This window comes from Lampetra planeri, chromosome 53, assembly GCF_965212315.1.
Source record: "Lampetra planeri chromosome 53, kcLamPlan1.2.h2, whole genome shotgun sequence".
Taxonomy (NCBI): domain Eukaryota; kingdom Metazoa; phylum Chordata; class Hyperoartia; order Petromyzontiformes; family Petromyzontidae; genus Lampetra; species Lampetra planeri.
Window position 1 is genome coordinate 377958 of NC_136159.1, and position 25980 is coordinate 403937.

At 54.4% G+C, this 25980-nt stretch overlaps 1 protein-coding gene across 1 annotated transcript in view; it reads left to right on the forward strand.

Annotated features, from left to right (window-relative positions):
* The first annotated feature begins 2154 nt into the window (after nt 1-2154).
* LOC144734785 (thrombospondin-3-like) overlaps nt 2155-25980 on the forward strand; it is a 35405-nt gene continuing 11579 nt past the window's right edge. Inside the window, 11 exon segments of the mRNA XM_078617157.1 lie at nt 2155-2235; nt 2237-2321; nt 3016-3164; nt 3478-3618; nt 5503-5580; nt 11170-11322; nt 15038-15142; nt 17889-17996; nt 18741-18900; nt 19693-19811; nt 22471-22523. Of these exon segments, the coding sequence (XP_078473283.1) occupies nt 2155-2235; nt 2237-2321; nt 3016-3164; nt 3478-3618; nt 5503-5580; nt 11170-11322; nt 15038-15142; nt 17889-17996; nt 18741-18900; nt 19693-19811; nt 22471-22523 (1232 nt within the window).

The following is a 25980-nucleotide window of genomic DNA, read 5'->3' on the forward strand; positions in this document are numbered from 1 at the left end:
ACGGACCTTAGGTGAGGAACACATGTACAATCTCATTTTAAAATGCCCTGTCACCGCCGCTTCTTCCTCTCCTAGGCCAGAAGCCCCGTTGTAGCGTGGGGTCGGCTGGTCCGAGTTGAGATCTCCGTGGGTTTTCTATTCTGTCTCTTCTCTATTGGCATGCACTGTCTTCTTACATCGAGACCCATGCACGTGTATGATCCGCAGACTTACAGAGATCATCAGAGACGTACACAGAGACGCACAGACTTGCATAGAGAAACAAAGGACGTGTATCTTCTTCTAAGACATTGTTGCATGGGGCCAGTTGCTCGCATGTTCTCTCTCCACCTGCTCCTGCGCCTCGTCTCTACTCACATCCACTCCGCTCATATCTCGTTCCACCGCATCCTCTTCCCATCTCACATCGTCACCTGTTCCGACAAGAATATTTACTGAATGCGAGCGTGTCATCCAGCTGTCAAAGACTCAAGTGGTACGAGTCTGATTTTTTCCAGCGGGCCAATCTATCGCACGCTCCGGAACTGAACGCAGTGGCGTTGCCTAAAGTGTATTCCTTTTTTGCATGATCCCTCAGGCTCGCGAGTGCCATTACCGGTGTGCTGCGCTCTGTTCAATTCGTGATTCTATCGGCGATGCGGGACCCGTTCTCTGCTTTTGCGAGCCGCGTTATGAAGTGACAACTGATGGACGACGGCGCTGGCTGGGCCGGCTCGGCAGTCGGCTTCTCTGTCATCCGCCGCTCTCTTGCAGACGACCAGAGCGCCCGACTGCTGATCAATGAGATGGCGAAGCTCACACAAGTCTTGCGGGAGCTGCGAGAAGACGTCCAGCAGCAGGCACGCACCCCGCCATGCACCTCCCCACGCACCCCACCACGTGTTCACCCACGCACCCCGCCATGCACCTCGCCACACACCCCACCACGTGTTCACCCACGCACCCCACCATGCACCTCGCCACACACCCCGCCATGCACCTCACCACACACCCCACCACGTGTTCACCCACGCACCCCGCCACGCATGCCACAATTCCCCGGCCGCCCTCCTGTAACAGAATGGCTGCTTTCTATTGATGCAATATCAATATCATCGGGGTAAAAGTGCAGCTCCACAAATGCTCGCTCACGCCACTGCTGGCGGAAGGCCTCCGCAAGAGCGAACGCTCTCGATGTTACTTGGTCTACTCCTCCACGTGGACTGAAGGTGTGGGAAGAGACGGATCTACCCACGGTCAACCCCACCAAATCGATGAACTGTGAAGAACCCATCTACTTGGTTCTTTAAATCGAAATGTGAAGAACCCATTTAACGCTCGTCAACCAGAAGCCTTCGACTCGACGTGGGTCGGAAGTCGCTCACTACAGGAGTAAGACATCTCTTAGCGCCACTCCTGAGCGATACAACTTCAACACGCCCATCCCCAATGACCATACTTCAACCACGCTGGTCATTGGAGGCTGCTGAATCCGCAGAGCATTGTATGTGAGGACATAGAAGCACAGTATGACAAAAGCAAGTTACTTTGAATTATACAACAGCGTACGGCGCTTAGGTGCTCGTATTATACCACTTTTGGAGGCCGCTGTGGTGCAGTGGTTAGCGCACTGTGTCTGTGGGGGGAGTGGTGGTGCAGTGGTTAGTGCACTGGACTTGCAGGCTAGAGATCGATGGTTCGATTCAATTTCCTGACGTGGCATTTGAAAAATAAGGCAAGTTTCTCAAAATCACTCCGTCCGTCTCTGTCCACCCAGGAGGATAAATGCTCATCGATTTGGAGGTTGTAGTGGTAGGGTAATGTGTGGCGAATCCCACGAGTTCCAGGATAGATGTCTTTCCAGTACGGAAGAGTAGGCCAAATGCCCACTAGAGTGGAAGCCCCTTCCGTCAGCAGTGGCGTGAGCGAGCAATTTCAGAGCTGCGCCTTTATCTTTAGCCGTCACCGAAGCGCATCAAGTTGAAATTGAGGCGCTACGTGCACACGGAGGCAGTCCTGAGTCGGGAGAAAGCAATCCCATTACATTGAGGCAACACATTTGACTCGGGTCGGCAGCGGGGAGCTGCAGTCTTTGTCACTTGGCTCAATGCGAGTAAATGTTTATAATGGACAGATGGAGGGAGGTGATGGATGGATTGAAAGCCGGCGCTGAATATGCTCGGAATGCCTCTCTTTGTGTTGGCGTTTTTTGTTGTTTTTGTCGTCGTGTTTAATAACGTGCCGCTTTCATTCATCTCCCTCTCTCTCTCTCCCCACCTCCTCTGTGCAGATAACAGAAATGGCTCTGCTAAAAAAAGCGATCCAAGGGTGCAGAGCGTGCGGTGAGGTTTAAACGGCCCCTGTGATCCTGCGCGATCGCCGCGCTCGCCCTCCGCTTGTACCGCAGCCCGGCAAACGTCGTCGGCATCGCCCCCTTGCCGCGTTCCCTTTCCTCTCTCGTCACCTTGACCCCTCCCACGTGCGCTAGCGCAGGAGTCGCAGCGCAAGGTGACAACAGAATGCCCTTCTGTCCGTCATCTCTCCGCTTAATTTTTTTATTTTATTTTAGTCCATCGTGTATGTATATATGTTGAACTTCTTTCGCGCCGTACGTAGATAACCGTGCTAATCGTAGCTGTGGGGGAATGACTACAAACTAAACATAGAAAGCAGTTAGAAATAAATTAGTTTTCAATCGAAATGTAAAAGTGCATAGCTTCACTGGCTTCTTAATATCGGAAGGAAGAGCGCTCCAGACGGCCGGATGGAAGTAGAACAGTCCCTAGGGTAGGGCGAATCGGGGCGACTGCCCCGGGCCCCGCGCTTTCAGGGGACCCGCGCTTTAACGTCACGGTGTCAGATGGCTTCGAGGGGTCCCACAAGCTGTGATTTGCCACGGGCCCCACACCCCCTATGGACGGCCCTGCATGGGAGCGTCGGTGTGAGCGACGATGATGACGACGATGATGATCGGTGATTGATGATGATGATTGATGAGAATGCGTGGCCGACCGGATGGCCCCGCCCATGTCGTAGACGCTGAGGTTGACGCGGGGAGGCCGCAGTGCGACACGCGGCCGTGCTCCCGCGGCGTCGCGTGCACCGACACGGAGCGCGGATTCCGCTGCGGGCCCTGCCCAGACGGCCTCACCGGGGACGGAGTGCGGTGCACCGATGTGGACGAGGTCGCTACCCCCCACCCACCACCCCCCCACCCACCACCCCCCCTACCCACCACCCCCCCCCATCCACCACCCCTCCCACCCACAACCCCCCCCACCCAACCCCAGCACCAACCCACCCACCCACTAATCAATCTTTCCACCCACCTGACGACCCGCACACCCAACCACCCACCCACTAATCAATCCAACCACCCACCTGCTCATCAATCTAACCACCCACCCGCCAAATTACCCCACCAACCCAACCCACCGTGAATTGATGTCCGCTGCTAGAAGCCCACGTGAACGACGCCGCGGTGCCTCTGATCCGCAGTGCGCGGGGGCCAAGCCCTGCTTCGTGGGGGTGGAGTGCTCGAACGCGTCCCCGGGCTACGAGTGCGGGCCCTGTCCCGCGGGCTACACGGGCACGGCCGCCTCGGGGCTCGGCCTAGCCCAGGCGAGCGCCCGGCCCCAGGTGAGCTGACGGGAGCGAGCGAGCGAGCGAGCCTGCTGTCAGCCGCCCGTGGTTAAATCGAGTGGAATCAATCGATGTTTCCATGCTAGACATCATTGACTCTGTACATGAAAAGATCGCATGAAGATAGTTTTTTTGTCAAGTTAATTAGGTTAATTAAATTAGAAATTAAAAGAGTATCGACTGACATGCAATAAACACTCTCAGCTGGGCACATTAAAGGTTTTCACCTCGTGTGGGTAACGTGGCCAAGTGTCACAACCACGTGGGAGCGTGTGGGGCGGCAGCCTGGAGCAGTGGTGACACGCGCACCTCGCAGCCGACGAGCACCTGGGTTCGGTTGCCGACTCGGGCGCCTTCATGCGTGTGGAGTGTTTGTGTTCTCCCCATGTTTTGTGTTCTCCCCATGTTTTGTGTTCTCCCCATGTTTTGTGTTCTCCCCATGTTTTGTGTTCTCCCCATGTTTTGTGTTCTCCCCATGTTTTGTGTTCTCCACATGTTTTGTAGAGCGTGAGTGGAATCTGTACTTTTGACTTAAAACTTTTGTGACCGCAGGAATTCAAATTCTTGGTTATTTCGGTAAAGTCACATAGATGAAGACCGCGTGTGTTGCGATCGAAACGTCGTGTTTATTATTATTTTCAATTTTTTTAAATATTTTTATATTTTTTTTGTATCTACGTGACTTTACCGTAAGAGCCAAGAATATGGAATCTGTATGTTCTCCCCTTGTTCTGCAGAGAGTGAATGTGTCTGAGTGAGTGTGAGTGGAGTCAGTATGAACCCTCCCCATGTTCTGCATGGTTGTCCTCCGACTTCTCCAGTTTCCTTCCATGATTTAAAGAAACCCACTCCCACCCCGCACAATTGAATTGCAGTCCCGTGCTGTACACCGCACACGGACGAGCGTGAACGACACCCACCACGCACCGCCGCTCTCACAAAACGGCGCAACAAGCAGTGGGCGAGCGACGGCGGCATCGCGAAACGCCGAGCCACAACGCGTCTTTACTGCCTCGTGGTCATTCACTGGGTTTTGTTATTATCTAGAAGTGAACCGGCGGGTAATTAGCGCAAGTGAAAATAAAAAAAAGTTTTCTTAAAACCTCTGGGGCCCTGTGACGACACCGCAATTGGCGATTTACAAATCCGAAGGGGGGGGGGAGGGGGGGGCGTCGTCCCAGCGGCCCCACTCCTCCACTCCGTACGCTCCACGCGGCTCATTCTCCACCTCTTGGTGTGGGATGGCAGCTGTTGCTCTGCTTCAACATCAGCCATGCGAAGAAAATGTGAACCGAGAAACTTTCTTTAGTTCTCACTTATTTAAGGGGCGCCACGCTGGCGAGATGTCACCTTCCTCGCCTGGTAGGCAAGAGGCGGGGGGTTCGATCCCGACCCTGACGCCTGCTGCTGCCGCTGCTGCTGCTGCCGCTGCTGCTGTTTATTTGGAGTTTGTGCGCGTCTCTCTTCTCGTGCTCATGCGGATTTTTTCTCCGGGTCCTCCGTTTTTTTTATACACATTTAGATACAACATGGATTTAGATTATTTTGATGATTTGGCTGCTATACATTTCCACGTGATAAGCCACGTGGTTGAGCTACCATTTGTGGCCAGGTCGCTTCTGAAAAAGTGATAAAACATTGTTTAGATGTATTTATATATTTTTTTAAGTGATTTGTTTACTTTTTCTATAATTTTCACTCCTGTCGTGTTTGTGTTGTTGTTGTAACGTTCTGACCCTGTGCCCCTTATTGGACATCTGTGAAAAAGAGCTTCATAGCTCATCGAATTCCTCGAATAGACATAAATATCCTGATTCTGACAAAAAGCGCAACTTCGTGACGTTTGCGTCTCTTCGCGTTGATTTGTCGTCTTGTGCTCAGGTCTGCCACGACGTCGACGAGTGCCGCGACGGGAAAAACGGCGGCTGCGTCGACAACTCCATCTGCATCAACACCAAGGTGAGTGAGCTCACCAACACCATCACCACGGTGAGTGAGCTCACTATCACCACGGTGAGTGAGCTCACCATCACCATCACCACGGTGAGTGAACTCACCATCACCATCACCAAGGTGAGTGAGCTCACCAACACCATCACCAAGGTGAGTGAGCTCACCATCACCACGGTGAGTGAACTCACCATCACCATCACCAAGGTGAGTGAGCTCACCATCACCACGGTGAGTGAGCTCACCATCACCATCACCAAGGTGAGTGAGCTGACCAACACCATCACCACGGTGAGTGAACTCACCATCACCACGGTGAGTGAACTCACCATCACCATCACCAAGGTGAGTGAGCTCACCAACACCATCACCACGGTGAGTGAACTCACCATCACCAAGATGAGTGAACACACCATCACCAAGGTGAGTGAACTCACCATCACCAAGGTGAGTGAACTCACCATCACCACGGTGAGTGAACTCACCATCACCACGGTGAGTGAACTCACCATCACCATCACCAAGGTGAGTGAGCTCACCAACACCATCACCAAGGTGAGTGAACTCACCATCACCAAGGTGAGTGAACTCACCATCACCATCACCACGGTGAGTGAACTCACCATCACCATCACCAAGGTGAGTGAGCTCACCAACACCATCACCAAGGTGAGTGAACTCACCATCACCAAGGTGAGTGAACTCACCATCACCAAGGTGAGTGAACTCACCATCACCAAGGAGAGTGAGCTCACCATCACCATCACCAAGGTGAGTGAACTCACGATTACCATCACCAAGGTGAGTGAGCTCACCATCACCAAGGTGAGTGAATCACCATCACCAAGGTGAGTGAACTCACCATCACCAAGGTGAGTGAACTCACCATCACCAAGGTGAGTGAGCTCACCATCACCAAGGTGAGTGAGCTCACCATCACCAAGGTGAGTGAACTCACCATCACCATCACCAAGGTGAGTGAACTCACCAACACCATCACCAAGGTGAGTGAACTCACGATCACCATCACCAAGGTAAGTGAACTCACCATCACCAAGGTGAGTGAGCTCACCATCACCATCACCAAGGTGAGTGAATCACCATCACCAAGGTGAGTGAACTCACCATCACCAAGGTGAGTGAGCTCACCATCACCAAGGTGAGTGAATCACCATCACCAAGGTGAGTGAACTCACCATCACCAAGGTGAGTGAATCACCATCACCAAGGTGAGTGAACTCACCATCACCAAGGTGAGTGAGCTCACCATCACCAAGGTGAGTGAACTCACCATCACCATCACCAAGGTGAGTGAACTCACCAACACCATCACCAAGGTGAGTGAACTCACGATCACCATCACCAAGGTGAGTGAACTCACCATCACCAAGGTGAGTGAACTCACCATCACCATCACCAAGGTGAGTGAGCTCATCATCACCAAGGTGAGTGAGCTCACCATCACCATCACCAAGGTGAGTGAACTCACCATCACCAAGGTGAGTGAACTCACCATCACCATCACCAAGGTGAGTGAACTCACCATCACCATCACCAAGGTGAGTGAACTCACCAACACCATCACCAAGGTGAGTGAACTCACCATCACCAAGGTGAGTGAGCTCATCATCACCAAGGTGAGTGAACTCACCATCACCAAGGTGAGTGAGCTCACCATCACCATCACCAAGGTGAGTGAATCACCATCACCAAGGTGAGTGAACTCACCATCACCAAGGTGAGTGAGCTCACCATCACCAAGGTGAGTGAACTCACCATCACCATCACCAAGGTGAGTGAGCTCATCATCACCAAGGTGAGTGAGCTCACCATCACCAAGGTGAGTGAGCTCACCATCACCATCACCAAGGTGAGTGAATCACCATCACCAAGGTGAGTGAACTCACCATCACCAAGGTGAGTGAGCTCACCATCACCATCACCAAGGTGAGTGAATCACCATCACCAAGGTGAGTGAACTCACCATCACCAAGGTGAGTGAACTCACCATCACCAAGGTGAGTGAGCTCACCATCACCATCACCAAGGTGAGTGAATCACCATCACCAAGGTGAGTGAACTCACCATCACCAAGGTGAGTGAGCTCACCATCACCAAGGTGAGTGAACTCACCATCACCAAGGTGAGTGAGCTCACCATCACCAAGGTGAGTGAACTCACCATCACCATCACCAAGGTGAGTGAGCTCACCATCACCAAAGTGAGTGAGCTCACCAACACCATCACCAAGGTGAGTGAACTCACCATCACCAAGGTGAGCGAGGGACGTTGGTGTTAGTGTTGAGGGACGATGGCCGACGGTCACGAGTAATAACGAAGCGGTGGCCAAGGATTGGAATGCATCCGAGAGCGCAAACAATGTCGAGGTGGAAGGATGAGAATGAATGTGCAAGTGGTTATGGATGGATTGTTTCATCATTGGTCTTCGCTGATGATAGTGATGACGAACGTTCCCATTGTATTCTAGGAACACTTTAAAACATGTAATTAATTAAGTAGTGAATTTAATTTAATTGCCTAAAATTATTCATAATCAACGATTTTTGGGTTTAGATCGCGTTATTTATAAATGTGTCGTAACCCTCCACCACCCGACACGGCCAATCAGTAAAAAAGTGTCACGTTGACAAAAGACAAATAGTTCACTGCTTTAGCCCACCGGTGTGTTGAAGCGTGAAACCACAACATTTACAATTTGAGTACGACGTTTCGCTGGTAATTGCATCCAGCATCATCGGGCAATTCGCCATTCTGGTAATTCGCCATTGTAAATGTTGTGGTTTCACGCTTCAACACACCGGTGGGCTAAAGCAGTGAACTATTTGTCTTTTGTCAACGTGACACTTTTTTACTGATTGGCCGTGTCGGGTGGTGGAGGGTTACGACACATTTATAAATAACGCGATCTAAACCCAAAAATCGTTGATTATGAACAATATTGGTCGCGAAAGCCTACGTGTTAAACTGCCTAAAATTATGTTTTCGTGCTTAAATTAACATTTACAGTCAATAGGATGCAATGTATGGTGTTACGCGTATGTATGTTTAACTTCTTTTGCACCGTACATAGCCAACCGTGCTAATGGGAGGTGCGGAGGAAGGAGCATTGTAGGTGCGGGGGAAGGGCAAGTAGACAACGCGGACTCGCACTCGCCCGTAGCGCGGCATGTGCTCCTCCTGGGAGTTTGCCGTGCACCGAATCCTGAGGTCTTAATAGCCCTCGCACTCTCCTCCGCAAGGGCCCAGATTATCCTGCCAGAGGGCCACGGCTTAGATCATTCAGAGGGGTTCGACGGGCCGATTGGCGTCCCAGGGAATTAAAATTTTGGCTTTGATTTAACGGTGATTTATCTTTGCAATTTTTTTTCCAATTCCAGCGTTGCTTTGTTGTGCGCATTTTTGTTTTCATCTCAATTGCTTATCCGAAGCTTGTCATTTAAGCCTATAATATAAAAATAGACTTTCAAACGTAGGCTTTTGCAACAGATATTATTATTATAATTGGTTTCTTTTGGCTTAGATCGTGGAGGTTTAATGCCAATTTGTTTAAAACCCTGCACCACCCGACAAAGCCAATTAAATAAAATTATTAGGTGGACAAATATGCAAATTTATTTGGTTTCTTATCGAAACCGGGGGAGGAAAGTTGAAATATAAAATTTGATTTGATGGCTCTGTCGGGTGGTGAAAAGTTATCGTTAAATAGGGGCGTGATACCTACACAGTAATCTAAGCTAACAATCGTAATCAAATGCCATTAAACGCAAAAACCAGAGCATTGGGGAAAATGCGGCAATGCTAAAGTGTGAGAGATTCCAATCGCGTCGTCTGACTTTCACCATTTCAGTGACCCCAGGTCACTGTCGCGAATTCAACTCGAACCCTCCCTCTGGAGTTCTCTCGCTGGGTACACAAACCGCTCTTCAACCCCGACCCGCGCATTCACAATCACCAGTGCACTCGCGACCTCACGATTGACCGCAGCTGCTGTGTTCAACATCATCAGCCGTGACCTATCCACTGCTGCATGAACGCCTGCCCAAGCTGCCGCCACCTCTCCCGCGATGGGACAACCCACCCAGCTCCTGCACATGAACCGATTTGATATGAACCGAATGCAACGTTCCACTTCCTCGAACGACCTGGCGGCTGTGGTTTAGACGCGACGATCATGGTGTATGTGCGTTGAACTTCTTTCGCACCGTACGTAGCCAACCGCGCTAATCGCAGGTGCGGTGGAAGGACAACAAACTAAACACGAAAAGACAGTTCTCAAGACAAGAGCTTTCAATCTAGATTTTAAAATGCAGAGCTCCAGTGCAGACGGCCGCAGAAGCGCAGTGACCGTCTTTGTTGGACGGCTGGCCAATAGAACATGGTGGGGGCTTGGCCATTCTTCAGCTGCTCAGCGCCTGATGCCTCGCGTCTCACTGAGCACGGGGCTGCTGCTTTGGGTGCCCCCATCAAGTATCTGGCCTACTCGGGTGTACGTGGCCCGCACGGCCTCTGTGCCCCGCACTCGCCATTCATTCCCGATATTTAGCGCGAGACGCAGTTGTTGTCGCGGCGTGTCTTGTGCTGTTTTGTGCTCGATGCAAACACGCGGAGTCAAGAGACGCGCACCGCGTGTGTATTCCCTGCGTGCGGTACGCGCCGTCTGCCTCACCGCGGACGTTGACGATCACGTGACGTGACTCGAACAAGACGAGGGCAGCGTGTGCCAGCCTCGCGAACCAAATGTGACACAACAACAAACAACAACAACTACAAATAACTGAATTAGGAAACACAACTATCATCACCCTCCCACAGCGAGAACTTGGCAGGAAGCTCCCGGGACACCGACAATCTGCAGCTCAACGAATCAGTCCTGGCTGAACAAGCGCAACAATTATCAGAATACATATTTATAAATGTATAATAATGACCACAATGAATTAATATACTACGCGTTTAACAACGCGCCAGCTCGTATTGTTCCATCGCACCGCCAAGTTGAACCATGCTCACGACGCGCGCCATGGTGCGTGGAGCTGCGCCAAGCGTCTTCAGGGACGTGCGACACGTCACGCGAGAATCCAGCACATCGGGATGTGAATTACGTTTAACTTTACACCTCTGTGGTACATTATTGTGCAGGATGGTTCAGATTTCTTGTGACCCCCAATTAATTGACTCTTAACATCTTTTCCCTTTGCATATTAATGTCTGTTTTAAATAGACATTACTTAAAAGCATATATAAAGTTTTTGAGAATTAAATGGGGGTCACAAAACATCTGGGCCATCCTGTAGATGTTTCGAGTGTTTGGCTGTGATACATTTCCACGTGATAAGCCACTTCGCTGAGCTATCATTTGTGGCCAGGTCGATATAGCTCAGTGGGCCTCACCTGATGACATAAAACATGGTTTGATAGTGTAATGTATATATGAATGTATGTTGGAATTCCTTCGCACCGTACGTAGCCAACCGTGCTAATCGTGGGTGGTAGACGTCGGCAGCTCGTGGGGCCAGGGTGAAGGACGCTAACGAGGCCACGCTTTTCCGCACTCGCCCTCCCGTCGCGAGCGAGCAGGGGTCATTCGAGTGTGGGCCCTGCCAGGACGGGTTCGTCGGAGACCAGAAGATCGGCTGTCGGCGTGGGCACGGCTGTTCCGGGGCCCACGGAGCGCCCTGCCACGAGCAGGGCGTGTGCGTCACCACCCACAACGGATCCACCTCCTGCCAAGTAAAGATTGCAGTGCAAATCACAGTCAGCAGCACCGCCATCATCAGCACCACCGCGGCCTAATTTCTCACTGAATATCAGCCAGCGTCCGATTGTCGTCAGATCCAGGGCCGAGCCTGGATAGTCGCGCTTGGGTGTGTGGCCAAGCGTGCGGACGAAGCAGGTGCAGACGGAAGCGCTGTGTGTGCAGGAGTGGGCAGTGCAGCAAAACACTTTGTTCTGCCCCCTCACCCCACCGCACCTTCAAGTCGCAGTGACGAACGTGGGGATGTATGGCCACGGTTCCCACCTGGTGTGGAGAGGCCCAAAGCCGAAGGTGCAGCCCTGCAATGTCTTGCCCACGTCACTGACGCCAGAAGGGCCTCCCCTGGGGGGCGTGGTGAGATCGCCCACACTTCGCCACACGCGACCCGCCAGTCGACTAAGTGTGCGGTGTTATTCGTTAACGCTGCCTGGTGGACACGGGCGAGGCTAAATGAACTTGCACAGTCGAGAAAGTGAAGCTGCGACCCCCGCAGTGCAAGTTCCGTGTGCTCACCGTGGCAGCCGGGCAGCTCCCCGAGCTCAGTGAGGTCAATGAGCATCACCTTCTGTCTACAGCCAGCCGTGGCTCTCCACGTGTCTACTCACGCGACCTCCTCGGCACATCCAGCGCCCACACGGAACATCCGAGCCCCATCATCCCAGCCGGTGTGCGCCCGCCTTTGCCCGCTGATAGGTCCCGTCCCGCACACAGAGGCAACGACCCCCCCCCCCCCCTGTATCCCGATAGACGGCAGGGGCAGGGACGCTGCTGCCCCCCCCCCCGTGGCTCTCGTGGGCAGCAGAGACTCGACTCGCGATGCGAAGGTCGCCGCGTCATCTCCCGCCGTGGCACTTGGGGCGAAGCTGCGCGACTTTCCTCAAATGTCGCCCGACTCTTTGTCTGCCCCGAAGTCTCGAGTGGTGCGCCACAGTTTCTATCGGTTGGGTGGCCAGCACCACACCCGGCTGCCTTTGCCTCCCGAGTGGCGATGTTTGCACACCAACTACTTATTTGAGGCTGAGTCAACCTAGGTGATGCCTAGGACCGGTTCAAATGATCGTCACTGGTGTTGGCCGTGAGCAGGAATCGAACTCGGGTCGCCGGGTTTGGAGTGCAGCGCTCTAACCACTACACTACCGCTCACCACACTCACACAACAGCGATCATTGCCCTCTACTGGCAGCAGACGAACACCGCACTCTCGCAAATGTGACTCCGTCCTGTTCGCGAGTTCTCACCTGGTGAAACAACAGAAACTAAACTTGAAACGTGACTATAGCTGACAAACGGACATGCACACAATGAGAAGAGAAAAACACTTCCCCTTGGTTCTGAGAATGATTTCCCATATCCGTGAGCTCTAACATATTTTTTTTCATTTCCAATTGTGCCATTGCCATCAAATCTCAGACTGAAGTATGGTCTGCAGAAGAATGTATCATTGCACCACTACTGAAATCCCTGCCAGTGAACTCTCTTCCACACACTGGGGATGCTGCTCGTTCTCACCTGCCCTGCTAGCGAGACGTTCATCGCATGCAAATCAAACCGAATTACATCGTTTTTCATTCTCAACGCTAGAATTGCTATCACCACATTAACCAAATGTACAAGTGCTCATTGGTGACCGACTGAGACCTGCAACTCACTGCACTTGAGAACTCAATTTCGTTACAGTCGGTGGATAAAGCCAGGATTTGAACCCAGGATACAGTGGTGTTGGCTCGGTGCTGTGGGCCCTTTGCTCGTTGGGCTTTACCTGGTTAATTAAAACAGTTGTATTTATCTACGTGACTTTACCGAAAGAACCAGATTTGTATCTTCATTTTAGTGAATTGCTGTACCTTACCGATAGTTCGCACTCCTATGGTGTGTTTGTATTGTTGTCGCATTCTCACCCGCCCCGACCGGACATCCGTGAACATGAGCTTTGAAACTCATCTGATTCCCTCAGTATCAATACATATCCTGATTGTCAACGAACCCAGCTCTGACAATGTAAGGCTGTGCGTGTGGATAGATGCGGAGGCAGCCCCGCACGATGGCCATGCTCATGGGTGACGTGAAAATTTAATAAAAATGTGAATTCCATTTAAACCGCACTTCAAATTGACGAGAATGTAACCAGGGTCACCAAACTCTAAACCACGACCCCCACCGACCTAGCCCGCAGCTCCCAAGTGTTTAAGCCGTCACCTCCATTTGACACTAAAATAATTACTTCATCAAATCTCGTCCGGTGCAAGTAATAAATCATGTGAGATTTTTTTTTGCAAATGTGACAAATGCCGCAGATACTAAGCGTGAGATTTAATCCCACATTCCCAAAGGGGGATCTCGCTGAGAACAGTGGCGCGGTTGTCAATCGACAAACTTGATTTAGCGATACGGTAATATACCGTTTATCATGCTCAACCGTCGTTATTCTAGCTCATTATCATTATGGATTCCGAGATGCCTCGCGCAACCCCCGTGCTGCAGTGCACACAAAGACAAATATCCCCCGAGTGGCCGACACGGGCTGCAGGGGCAAGTGCTGTTAGCAAGCACCTATGGGATGGGTGTAAACAATTGTCATTTACCAGGTAAGGCCCCACTGAGCTATTTCGCTATTTTGATAGCTCAACGAAGTGGCTTACGTGAACATTTATATCAGCTAAATATTCTAAACGGGTGTTTCTAAATGTGGAGGGAAAAAAACGGAGTCCACGCGACCACGGGGAGAGAGACGCAATTTCAAAATATCCAGGCGCCAGGGTGGGGATTCAACCCACGCGTCCTTCATAGCAGACGAGGTCGTCATCGTCTCGCCACCGTGGTGGGTGTGATCAGAACCACGTCCTACCGTCTTCGTGTCCCCAGTGCCGATGTTCACACGACACGCAAGGTGAATCGTTTAAAGGCTGAATCAACCTAGGAGACACCCAAGACCGTTTAAGATCATTGCCGCTCATGTTCGCTGTACCCGGGGATTGAACTCAGGTCTCTGGGCTCATAGCACAGGGCGCTAACGACTAGGCTACCACTGGCCACGAGTGCTGCATACACGCACAGTATATGACAAATATCCCCACAATATCCTTTCCGTTTGGGGAAAGTGGCATTAGCGAGCACCGATTAAGGTTGTTGGCATGTACCACGCGTGGGAGGGCAGCAACACTCGTTCCCATGCAGATGCAACATATGGGAGTCCGCGTTTGCTGCACCGCCTTCTCCTGGCGAGCCAGGGTATGGCACCTCCTGGATGCCCACAGAGAGGAAGTTTCACATCTGTGCGGTGATCCACCGACCCTCGCCGCTGCCTCCAGTGCCGCTGCATCACAGGCGGCCACTAGGGGTCGGCACGGTTTGGCTCAAACCACCAAACCGCGGTTTGAACCGAACCAAATCGGTTTGGTTTGGCTCTGTTTGAACTGGTTCGGTTTGGTTTGGGGCTACGAAAACCGACTCGGTTTGGCTCGGACAGGGTGGAACCGGCTCAAACTAGTTTGGTTCAAGCCAACTTAAGAGGTTTGGTTTAGCTTAGTTTGGTTTGGTTTTGGTTTGGTTTGGTTCAGTCGTCGCTGGTTTGGTTTGGATTGCTCAATTTGAAACCAGTTTGAGTCGGTTCAAACCGTGCCGACCCCTAGCGGCCACGTGTGGCGTAGCCACCGCGCCCGTCCTGAACTTTGCTGTTATTTGCATGTGCAGTGCAGAGTGGGCTGGGCTGGAGATGGCTTCGTTTGTGGAATCGACACGGACTTGGACAGCTATCCTGATGAAGGTCTGAGCTGCAAGGACAGCAACTGCAGGAAGGTAAAAGCTGCCTGCCCCACGCGACCCGCACCGCATCCACCCAATGCCTTCAGCTGACATGAAAGCAAAGCAACTCATCTCGTAAACAAAAACTAAACATTTACATAAGCTGAAGTTGCCAGAGCAGCTTTGGCGGTGAAAGGTCCTCTCTTTTCTCTCTTTTCTCCTCTGTGTAACACAATATCACCATGAGTGTTGTTGTATAGCAGCATCTACATTTTTCAGTAAATCACATGACGTCGCCCCCTGCGAACACACGCCGCCGCCGCTGCTGCTGCTGCTGCTACACGAAGCCCACTGCTGCTTTCTTCTGTATCTCTCCCCTCTCATCATCAACATCTCATCCCTCCTCCCCTTTTTGCCCGGTGCTCTTTCATTTTAAAACATGCCTTGAGATGATTTTGCTGCTAGAAATTTCCACGTGAACATCCACTTCGTTGAACTATCGTCGTGTGCCATTTTATTTTCTGTTCTCCGGTGTTTGTCGAGCACCCCCTGGTGGTCACAAATTTCGAAACTGAAACCGCACGGAATTCTCCGCGGCCGTAGATTCCTGTTTGTTGACGCCGTGATGAGCAACCCTGCCGTGATATTCTCGAGCATCGTGGCAGCGGCAGCAGCAGCAGCAGCAACTCGGTCAGGAGCTCGACGCCAATGCCGAGGTCTAGCTGCCGCTCGCCACGGCGAGAGGGCTTCAGCAGAGAGAGAGTTCGTGTCGTGTCGCTCTTCCTCCTCCGACATTGGTTGACTGTGTGTCCAAGGCCGTAATCTATATATATAAAATCGCAAATCTGTCTGTCTGTCCGTCTGTCTGTCTGTGTGTGTGTCTGTCTGTCTGTCTGTGTGTGTGTCTGTCTGTCTGTGTGTCGCCGGACCATACGCAGTTTCATTGGACGGTGGTTGCCCCTGGCAACGGGTAGCGACGCATTCACTGCGGGGTGGACGCCATTTTTAATTCCCGTTAAAAATATGCGCACGCATTAACACGCGACTCTGAGGTAAATTCATCAAAGTTTCACGTCCTCTTCACTCCCCCCCCACCACAATGTGTGCAATTACTATTATAGGGTCGGTAGATAATAAAATTATAGCGATTAGACAGTATTATTGTAGCACGGGGGGGCGGGGGTAACGGCCCCTGTACTCAGCCTCAGCCGGATGGGCAATTTAGGCGAGGCCGGAGGCTCTGCACGGTACTAGGCCTCGACACCCCACCACACTATAGGCCGTACATATTACTGCACAGCGGCCCAGGAGATCGTGGCTGGGGGGGGGGGCAGGGGTAGCAGCCCATCTGTGTATATATGTAAGGTTATTAAGAAATATATTTTTCACCCGGGCAACGCCGGGTACTTATGCTAGTTACAATATATACATTTGGAGCATGTTTGAATATTGGGGGGGGGGGGGGGGACACACATCCCCACCAATATTTAAATATGCTCAAAATGCCCCCCCCAATATATTGCTATAAAAATAAATAATTGCTATGCTATATAAATAAAAAATAACAATTTGCTAAGCCACAATATCTGGACTTGCCTTCATATAAATCAATGCATAGATTTTTGTTTATATGATTGTAGTTATGGTTGTACTTTATCAATTCCTAATCTCTGCCATTACAAAGAATGTAACAAGAAATGGTAAAATAAAGTAAAAACAGAGCAATGTAATACAATACACTATTAGACATTATTGTAAAAAATAAATTAAAAGTCCATCCCATGTGTTAGTGAATTTTTTTAATATTTTAGGCAGGAAATTCGTTTTCAAATGTAGATATTTTTCTGGGTTGGGACCCCCAGACACGCTGGAAGATTTGGTCCCCCCCCAATGTTGACTCCATGGCTACGGCCTTGGGGTGGTCCCTAGTTTGGGTTGCATGGGCACAATTGCATTGCTGTGACTTGTATTTAATGATGAATGTTCCATTTATGAATGAGATGTCTGCAATCGGCCTGGTGATACTTAAATTAGTGTTTATTTAATGAAAAATACGTTTTACAAAATACATTTGACTGTTGCAAAGTTACACATCATCATAATCAAGGCAAGTATCCAAACCGTATCACCCTGAATGCACCCGGCCTCGTTGGCTCCTGGATGTTGCTTGCACAGCAGGTGCTATAGGCTATGGGTCCACGTGGCGGGCGGTAGAGGGACAGCGCAGCAAAATCTTGTCCTTCCATGCTCCCGCTCATCTATGCTGCCTGCCTACAACATCCCGCACCGAGCCAGTGTGGCGGAGTATTGGGCAAACCAATGAGTAGAGGAGGCCCTCATCCAGCAGTGGAATTGCAAAAGGACGGTGGAGGCACCTTCTCTGCACAGACTGTTTCGTCTCATTCGTACCGTGCGCAACCATGGCACTGCGGATCACAACAACATATTCGTTCATCCACCCACTCACCACGCTGCAGGTCACGGGACACTCACCCACTCAATCACTCTGCCTCATTCGCCCACCCACTCACCACGCTGCAGGTCGCGACGCCTCTGCTTTTTGCCTCGCACTGCTCTACTTAGAAATGCCCTCTTCTCATCGTCTCTGTTGCAGCAATAACCTCGCTCAATTCAAGACTCCCTGTTGACGCTCATCTGTTAGAACTTTGATAATAGCGCCGCTTGTTGCTGACCGCGTAATGTGTTTGGACCCTTTTGGGGGGCGGGGGTTTGTGCCCAAATATTTTGTCGTAAAAAAAAACAAAGCCCCAGAGAGCGCCTCTCATTTCACTCATTTCAGGACAACTGCCGCCTCACGCCCAACTCGGGACAGGAGGACACGGATGGCGATGACGTCGGAGATCAGTGTGACCCCGATGGAGATGGTGATGGCATCACCAACGAAGAGGTGAAATGAGTGACGGTGATGGTAGGCTCATTCTCGCAAGAAAAGCAACCGGAGTCGTGCCGAATCCAGCCACTAGTCGGCCGAATGAGGCCCTTTGTGTTGTGGCGGCGATTCGTCGCTCGGTAGGTGGCGCTACAGGCCTCGGTCGCAGTGTTGTCGGTGAACATCTTGACCATGGTCGTAGATCCCGGTAGTCGATCGGTGGTCACCGCTCATCAGTCATCGTTTGCTCAGGATCATCGGAAACATCAGGACCTTTAACAATCACCTGGAGACCCCACGTGACCTGGTCACTCTCACTCAGTCACCTGGAGACCCCACGTGACCTGGTCACCCCCGCTTGGTCACCTGGAGACCCCATGTGACCTGGTCACTCTCGCTTAATCACCTGGAGACCCCACGTGACCTGGTCACCCTCGCTTAGTCACTTGGAGACCCCACGTGACCTGGTCACCCTCGCTTGGTCACCTGGAGAGCCCCACGTGACCTGGTCACTCTCACTTAATCACCTGGAGACCCCACATGACCTGGTCACCCTCGCTTGGTCACCTCGAGACCCCACGTGACCTGGTCACCCTCGCTTGATCACCTGGAGACCCCACGTGACAGACGCGGACAGGTGGAGAGGCAAGCGGCGCGTCTGCAGCGACGTCCCGTGCGCATCTCAAACGGCGAACGTGGGAATTTGACAAATGTCTATTTTGTATTTTGCACCTAACAAATGTGACCGCGCATCCGCCGCAGGACAACTGCCGGCTGGTGCCGAACCCCGACCAGCGCGACACCGACGACGACGGCTTGGGCGACGCCTGCGACAACTGCCTGGGCGTCTCGAACCGCGACCAGCGCGACGCGGACCGCGACGGGCACGGCGACGCCTGCGACAGAGACGTGGACGGGGACGGTGCGTGGCCCAAGCCGGGCCCTGCCAAGCCGGGCTGAGTCGAGCTGAGACGAGCTGAGCCGAGCTGAGCCGAGCTGAGTCGAGCTGAGCCGAGCTGAGTCGAGCAGAGCGCTGCGAAACTAAGCCACGCCAAGCCGAGCTAGGCCGAGCCGAGCCGAAGTGAACTGAGCAGAGCCGAGTCGAGCTGAACCGAGCTGAGCCGAGTGGGCTAAATGCCCCCTCCAGAGAGGCAGTTAGCAAAGCAATTGCAGTGCTCCACCGTTGCCTATCGCTTCATCTCACGTCTCGACGCCTTTAAGAGATTCAGCAATCCAGCCCTGCGAAGGTGGGGGTCTGTGGATCACGCAATGTGGACTCCGCACGAGGAAGGGTGGCACGGTGTAGATGTGACCTCCATCTACTTCATCTGTATGGTATAGAGTGTTTCCCCCTCGCACGTGTGGGTTTCCCCCGGGTGCTCCAGTTTCCTCCCACGTGTAAACGTTGGTTAACCGGAAACACGTGCATATGTAGAGGACTGCAGAGCTTGGTGGGGGTGGGAGGGAAATGTGGCTCCGCCTCACCGCTTGGCTGCTGCTGCTGCGGCCTTCCCGCTCATCTGCGGTTCCTCCTCGCGCCTCGTGATTGTTCTCTCGGTGAGCTGATTCTATGCGGGGTGTTACAAGTTGAAGTTATTATGATAAAATCGGGTAAAAAATCTAATATTTAAATCCTGGCCGCATCGCCGCCTACCGTGGGGCAGGATTGTGAATTGTGCTCCTGCCGGGTGATCGGTTGGGGTCGTCTGCGCAGGGATCCCCAACATTCTGGACAACTGCCCGAGGGACGTGAACCCGGAGCAGCTGGACAGGGACTCGGACGGCGTGGGCGACCGGTGCGACAGCTGCCCCAACGTCAGCAATCCCACCCAGGTGCCGTCACCTCCCAGGCGAGGGCCGCTTAGACTATTCAACTAGAAATATGTTTTTATATTTTACCAGGTCCACTGAGCTAAGCAGGTCTTTTTTTAGAAGTGATCTCGCCACAAATTATTGCTTCCATCCAGCAGTGGAATGACAAAGTCCTGTAATATATTGCTTAACCCTTATAGAAATATGGTGAATGCATTACGAGTCGGGGTTATGAGTGATTATTGCCGTATCGTTTGAATCCTGTCTCGTTTGCAGAGGGCAGTCTCGAGACGTCCCAGGTTTGGTGGGGGGGGGGGGTTCGACTGGGGGAGGGGGGTGAGCCGGTAGATTTCAGCTTCTTTAAATCGGGCTCTGCATTACTCAATAACTAAAACCTCCAACCCTACGTCACAAAAAAACCGATGCAATTTATCAGTTAAATATCAGTAAGAGGCCAATGTTTGTGGTCTCAAGTGGGGGGCTGGTGACCCCCTTCGCCGTACGGCCCCTTGGATCCACCGCTCCTCATTTGTCTTGACTGGTGCGGTGCAGTTGGCTCACCTCCTCGTTTGTTTACAGTCACATTGTGAACGTGAATACTGCTTAGATGAGTAGTAGTTACATTCATAATGGTATGCATTGTTATTGGTTACATTAATATTGTTAACATTAATATTGCTTACATTAATACTGTTTGCATGCATGATAGTTACATTCATATTGTTTTCATCAATACCGTTTACATTCATAGTGTTTACATGAATAGTTTATGTTCTGTAATCTTCTAAACAATTATATGGCGTGATATTTGTTGCCATGTTCCATTTGAATACTTGCGTTTGATTATCAACAATATATGGTTATAATGAATACATATGTTCGAAGAATCCAACATACATTTTAATTACCAAACATATTCGACAAACACAGGGACCAAAAAGCGTATTCACGCATCCAACATCTAACACAAAAAACCGTGAATCCAACAGGCGCGTGCTGATCGTCGAGCGGCGCGTGCTGATCGTCGAGCAGAAACCTTCAAAGGCACTTATCATGCACGCCGGGGTTTGACGTGTGGGTCGCACGCGTGGGTGGAGAGGAGGCAGCGTAGGAGTTAGCGCACCGCGCGCGACACACACACGAACCGCGCGACACACACACCACGCTACACACACGCACAGCGCTACACACACACACTGCTCTACACACACACAACGTGCTACACACACACTGCTCTGCACACCCTGTGCTACACACACACACCGCGCGACACCCACGCACTGCGCTGCACATACGCACCCTGTCATTTTTGTAAGCGACAAGTAGATGCATAATTACAATGCCATCTCATTTATTACAAACACAAAATATCCCGAAATCTCCTTGATAATGCCATGGCGCAGGAACTGGCTGTGGCTTTAACGTCTTCCCAACGTTTTCAGCTGAGGGTGAAAGCATCCATGCATTAGCTCTGCCCATCTGTCTGTCAGCCCGTCTGTGATGGGGTTCGGGGGAATGGGGGGTGGGGGGTGGAGGGGACCCGATGACTCTCGTGAAGATAGTCCGATAAAACCTCAGTGTCGATTTGTGTTGCTGTTCGGAGCTAACCGAATTAATCAATAGTTTGCCTGAAACCTGGAGAGACAAAGCGGCACGAATGTAACTATTTGTAACTATTCGCAAACATGCAAATTAATGTTTGCTCTGACAGCTGCACCCGCCGACTTCAGCACCGCTAATTAACTGCTTCCAGCGACAATCGCATGATCAAAAGCGTCACGTGGCAATCCATACGCGCGCATCATTTTCTTGTCCCTTGTTCCTCATTGAACGAGGCTCGCAACGTCCTGCCGGGGGGGCCTGTCCCAGCTCCCGCGGCCTCAGCGCCGCTCTGCTGGACGAGGCGCCGCCCGCCGCTGAGCGAGGCACAGGAGCGGCGTCTTCTTCAGTGACACGACCAAGGAAACGAGAGCGCAATGATTGCCACCTGACCCTCCCCTCCCTCCCACCCTTCCTCGTTCTATCCACGGTGTCAAGATTTCCCCGAACGAGGAGGCGGGGAAGGTCATGCCCTCCTAGTTTCAGATCAACTCCCCCCACCTCCCAGAGCCGGTCCGACTGACACGTGGCCACCACCTTGACGCATGCGACGCGAGCCGTGGTGGCAGGCGATGCCGCCGGCACGGCTCCCGTGCGCCCCGCGCGCCGTCATCTGCCACGGCCTCGTTACGTCAATTCGCGTCGGCCGATGCTCGCCAGCCCCGCCGGACCGGGCGCGAAGATTTGGGTTGTCCGGCCGAAGCGACGAGCCGCGACGTCCACGGTCGTCGCGGGCGTCGCCCGAGAGACGCGTTGCGAGAGTCACGCGGACGCGCGAATAAAGCACGGAGCAAATGTTGTGCCCCTGGAAACCAAACTTGTCGATCGCTGGAAACCAAAATGATCGATCGGGGAGAGAAAGCTCATCGATCTTTGGAGATAGATGAATGGAACAGGGGTCACCGGAGCCATTGAGCCTCGTTCGGACGTTGCCTCCCAAGGCTCAGATTCCCGGTTTTCGGCTCCACGCAAGCGCGGTGCAGTGCCCCACGCGCCGCGCCGCACAAGGGAAGACCAAATTATCGTCTCGCAGGCACAAAACGTTGACAGCAGTTGTTGTTGTTTGTTCGCGTCTCTGCAGGCCGACATGGACGACGACTTAGTCGGAGACATTTGCGACACAAACGAGGACAGGTAAAATATATATATATAGTAATTGAATAACTCAAAATAAATGCGGCACGGATGTCTTTGTGAGCCCAACACTAATGACCGCGTCGTGGTCAAGACTTGAATGGGACTGCATATTTTTTTTATTTTTCCTTAAATGGGCCCCAGCTGCTGGTGCATTGGCCTTAATTGCCTTTGCTAAAAGGGCCCTTCCTGCCAGAAAAGCACAACCGGTTCCACCCCCCACTCCCACCCCCCAATCCTCTCTCACTTGGCCAGTTCACTTTGAACGTGAGCCCTCATTGCTGCGGCGAGGTTCGAATTCTGTCCACGCGGTGCGACTGGGGAAGAGAATGCGGGCGCAGGTTATCCGTCCCCACTCGCCCACACGGCACTCTGCTTCTACCCCACCACCCCCTCTTAGAGTCGAGGTGAGAGGCAGCAGCAGCAGCAGCGCTGTCTTCTCGTGGTCGTCCTCATTCTAAATCGGGCCCCCAGTGCCGCTAGGCGGTCGGGCTGCTCGCAACTGGAAGGTCGGAAGGTCAAATCCTGGTGTGCGGACGATGACTCGGCGCTATAATCCCTCCAGGTCGATAAAATGAGCACCACACTGTGGGCTTGTCCTGTGTGGAATTTCCCGCACCGGCTAAGGGCTGTAAACCGGAGATGAGCGCCACTTCGATAATCACCTGAGCTGGAAATCGCGTTGACGTGGCCTTCATGCCCGATTCCATGACGCGCTCGTCGCATGAGCGCCCGCGCAGAGCGAACTGCGGCGGGGACGAGCAGAGCGCGTCTGAGGCCCGGCCTCTCACGCGCCTCTCACGCGGCCTCTCACGCGGCCTCTCACGCGGCCTCTCACGCGCCTCTCATGCGGCCTCTCACGCGCCTCTCACGTGGCCTCTCACGCGGCCTCTCACGCGGCCTCTCACGCGCCTCTCACGCGGCCTCTCACGCGCCTCTCACGCGCCTCTCACGCGCCTCCCACGCGCCTCCCACGCGGCCTCTCACGCGGCCTCTCACGCGGCCTCTCACGCGCCTCTCACGCAGCCTCTCACGCGCCTCTCACGCGCCTCTCACGCGCCTCCCACGCGCCTCCCACGCGGCCTCTCACGCGGCCTCTCACGCGGCCTCCCACGCGCCTCCCACGCGGCCTCCCACGCGGCCTCTCACGCGGCCTCTCACGCGCCTCCCACGCGGCCTCCCACGCGGCCTCTCACGCGGCCTCTTACGCGGCCTCTTACGCGGCCTCTCACGCGCCTCCCATGCGGCCTCCCACGCGGCCTCCCACGCGGCCTCCCACGTGCCTCTCACGCACCTCCCACGCGGCCTCTCACGCGCCTCTCACGCGCCTCTCACGCGCCTCTCACGCGGCCTTTCACGCAGCCTCCCACGCGCCTCTCACGCGGCCTCTCACGCGCCTCTCACGCGCCTCCCACGCGCCTCTCACGCGGCCTCTCACGCGGCCTCCCACGCGCCTCCCACGCGGCCTCCCACGCGCCTCTCACGCGGCCTCTCACGCGGCCTCCCACGCGGCCTCTCACGCGGCCTCTCACGCGCCTCTCACGCGGCCTCCCACGCGCCTCTCACGCGGCCTCTCACGCGGCCTCTCACGCGCCTCCCACGCGGCCTCTCACGCGGCCTCTCACGCGCCTCTCACGCGGCCTCCCACGCGCCTCTCACGCGGCCTCTCACGCGGCCTCTCACGCGCCTCCCACGCGGCCTCTCACGCGGCCTCTCACGCGGCCTCTCACGCGGCCTCCCACGTGCCTCTCACGCACCTCCCACGCGGCCTCTCACGCGCCTCCCACGCGGCCTCCCACGCGCCTCCCACGCGCCTCTCACGCGGCCTCCCACGCGCCTCTCACGCGCCTCCCACGCGCCTCCCACGCGGCCTCTCACGCGGCCTCCCACGCGCCTCCCACGCGCCTCTCATGCGGCCTCTCACGCGGCCTCTCACGCGGCCTCCCACGCGCCTCTCACGCGCCTCCCACGCGCCTCCCACGCGGCCTCTCACGCGGCCTCTCACGCGGCCTCCCACGCGCCTCCCACGCGCCTCTCACGCGGCCTCTCACGCGGCCTCTCACCCGGCCTCTCACGCGGCCTCCCACGCGCCTCCCACGCGCCTCCCACGCGGCCTCTCACGCGGCCTCCCACGCGCCTCTCACGCGCCTCCCACGCGGACTCCCACGCGCCTCTCACGCGGCCTCTCACGCGCCTCTCACGCGGCCTCTCACGCGCCTCCCACGCGGCCTCCCACGCGCCTCTCACGCGGCCTCCCACGCGGCCTCTCACGCGGCCTCTCACGCGGCCTCTCACGCACCTCTCACGCGGCCTCCCACGCGGCCTCCCACGCGCCTCTCACGCAGCCTCCCACGCGGCCTCTCACGCGCCTCTCACGCGGCCTCTCACGCGGCCTCCCACGCGCCTCTCACGCGGCCTCCCACGCGGCCTCTCACGCGGCCTCTCACGCGGCCTCTCACGCGGCCTCTCACGCGCCTCCCACGCGGCCTCCCACGCGCCTCTCACGCGGCCTCCCACGCGGCCTCTCACGCGGCCTCTCACGCGGCCTCCCACGCGGCCTCTCACGCGCCTCTCACGCGCCTCTCACGCGGCCTCCCACGCGGCCTCCCACGCGGCCTCTCACGCGGCCTCTCACGCGGCCTCTCACGTGGCCTCCCACGCGGCCTCTCACGCGGCCTCTCACGCGGCCTCTCACGCGCCTCTCATGCGGCCTCTCATGCGGCCTCTCACGCGGCCTCTCATGCGGCCTCCCACGCGGCCTCTCACGCGGCCTCTCACGCGGCCTCCCACGCGGCCTCTCACGCGGCCTCTCACGCGGCCTCTCACGCGGCCTCTCATGCGGCCTCCCACGCGCCTCTCACGCGGCCTCTCACGCGGCCTCTCACGCGCCTCTCATGCGGCCTCTCACGCGGCCTCTCACGCGGCCTCCCACGCGGCCTCTCACGCGCCTCTCACGCGCCCTCTCACGCGGCCTCTCACGCGGCCTCCCACGCGGCCTCTCACGCGGCCTCTCACCCGGCCTCCCACGCGGCCTCTCACGCGGCCTCTCACGCGGCCTCTCACGCGCCTCTCACGCGGCCTCTCACGCGGCCTCTCACGCGGCCTCTCACGCGGCCTCTCACGCGGCCTCTCACGCGGCCTCTCACGCGCTCAGTGCAGAGCAAATGAAGCAAAGCAGCTCATTTGCAACCCTATAGCAGCAGGCAATGGGCAAATTACATAATGCATTTTTTAATGCCCTAGGCATGAAGTGCTATTAATGAACCTATGCCCTTCCAAGCCCACATACGTGCTTTGCATTTCTGAGCCCACCCCCCCCCAGCCTTCTGTCTCTCTGGGGGGGGGCAGGCGAGCGAGCGTCTGTTTTGTTAACCCACCAGTCGCCGTGGATGGATGTCGCCGCATCCAGCCGAGGAGCCGGTAGTCTGTTCAGGTGGAGGCTGCGTGTTATCATCAA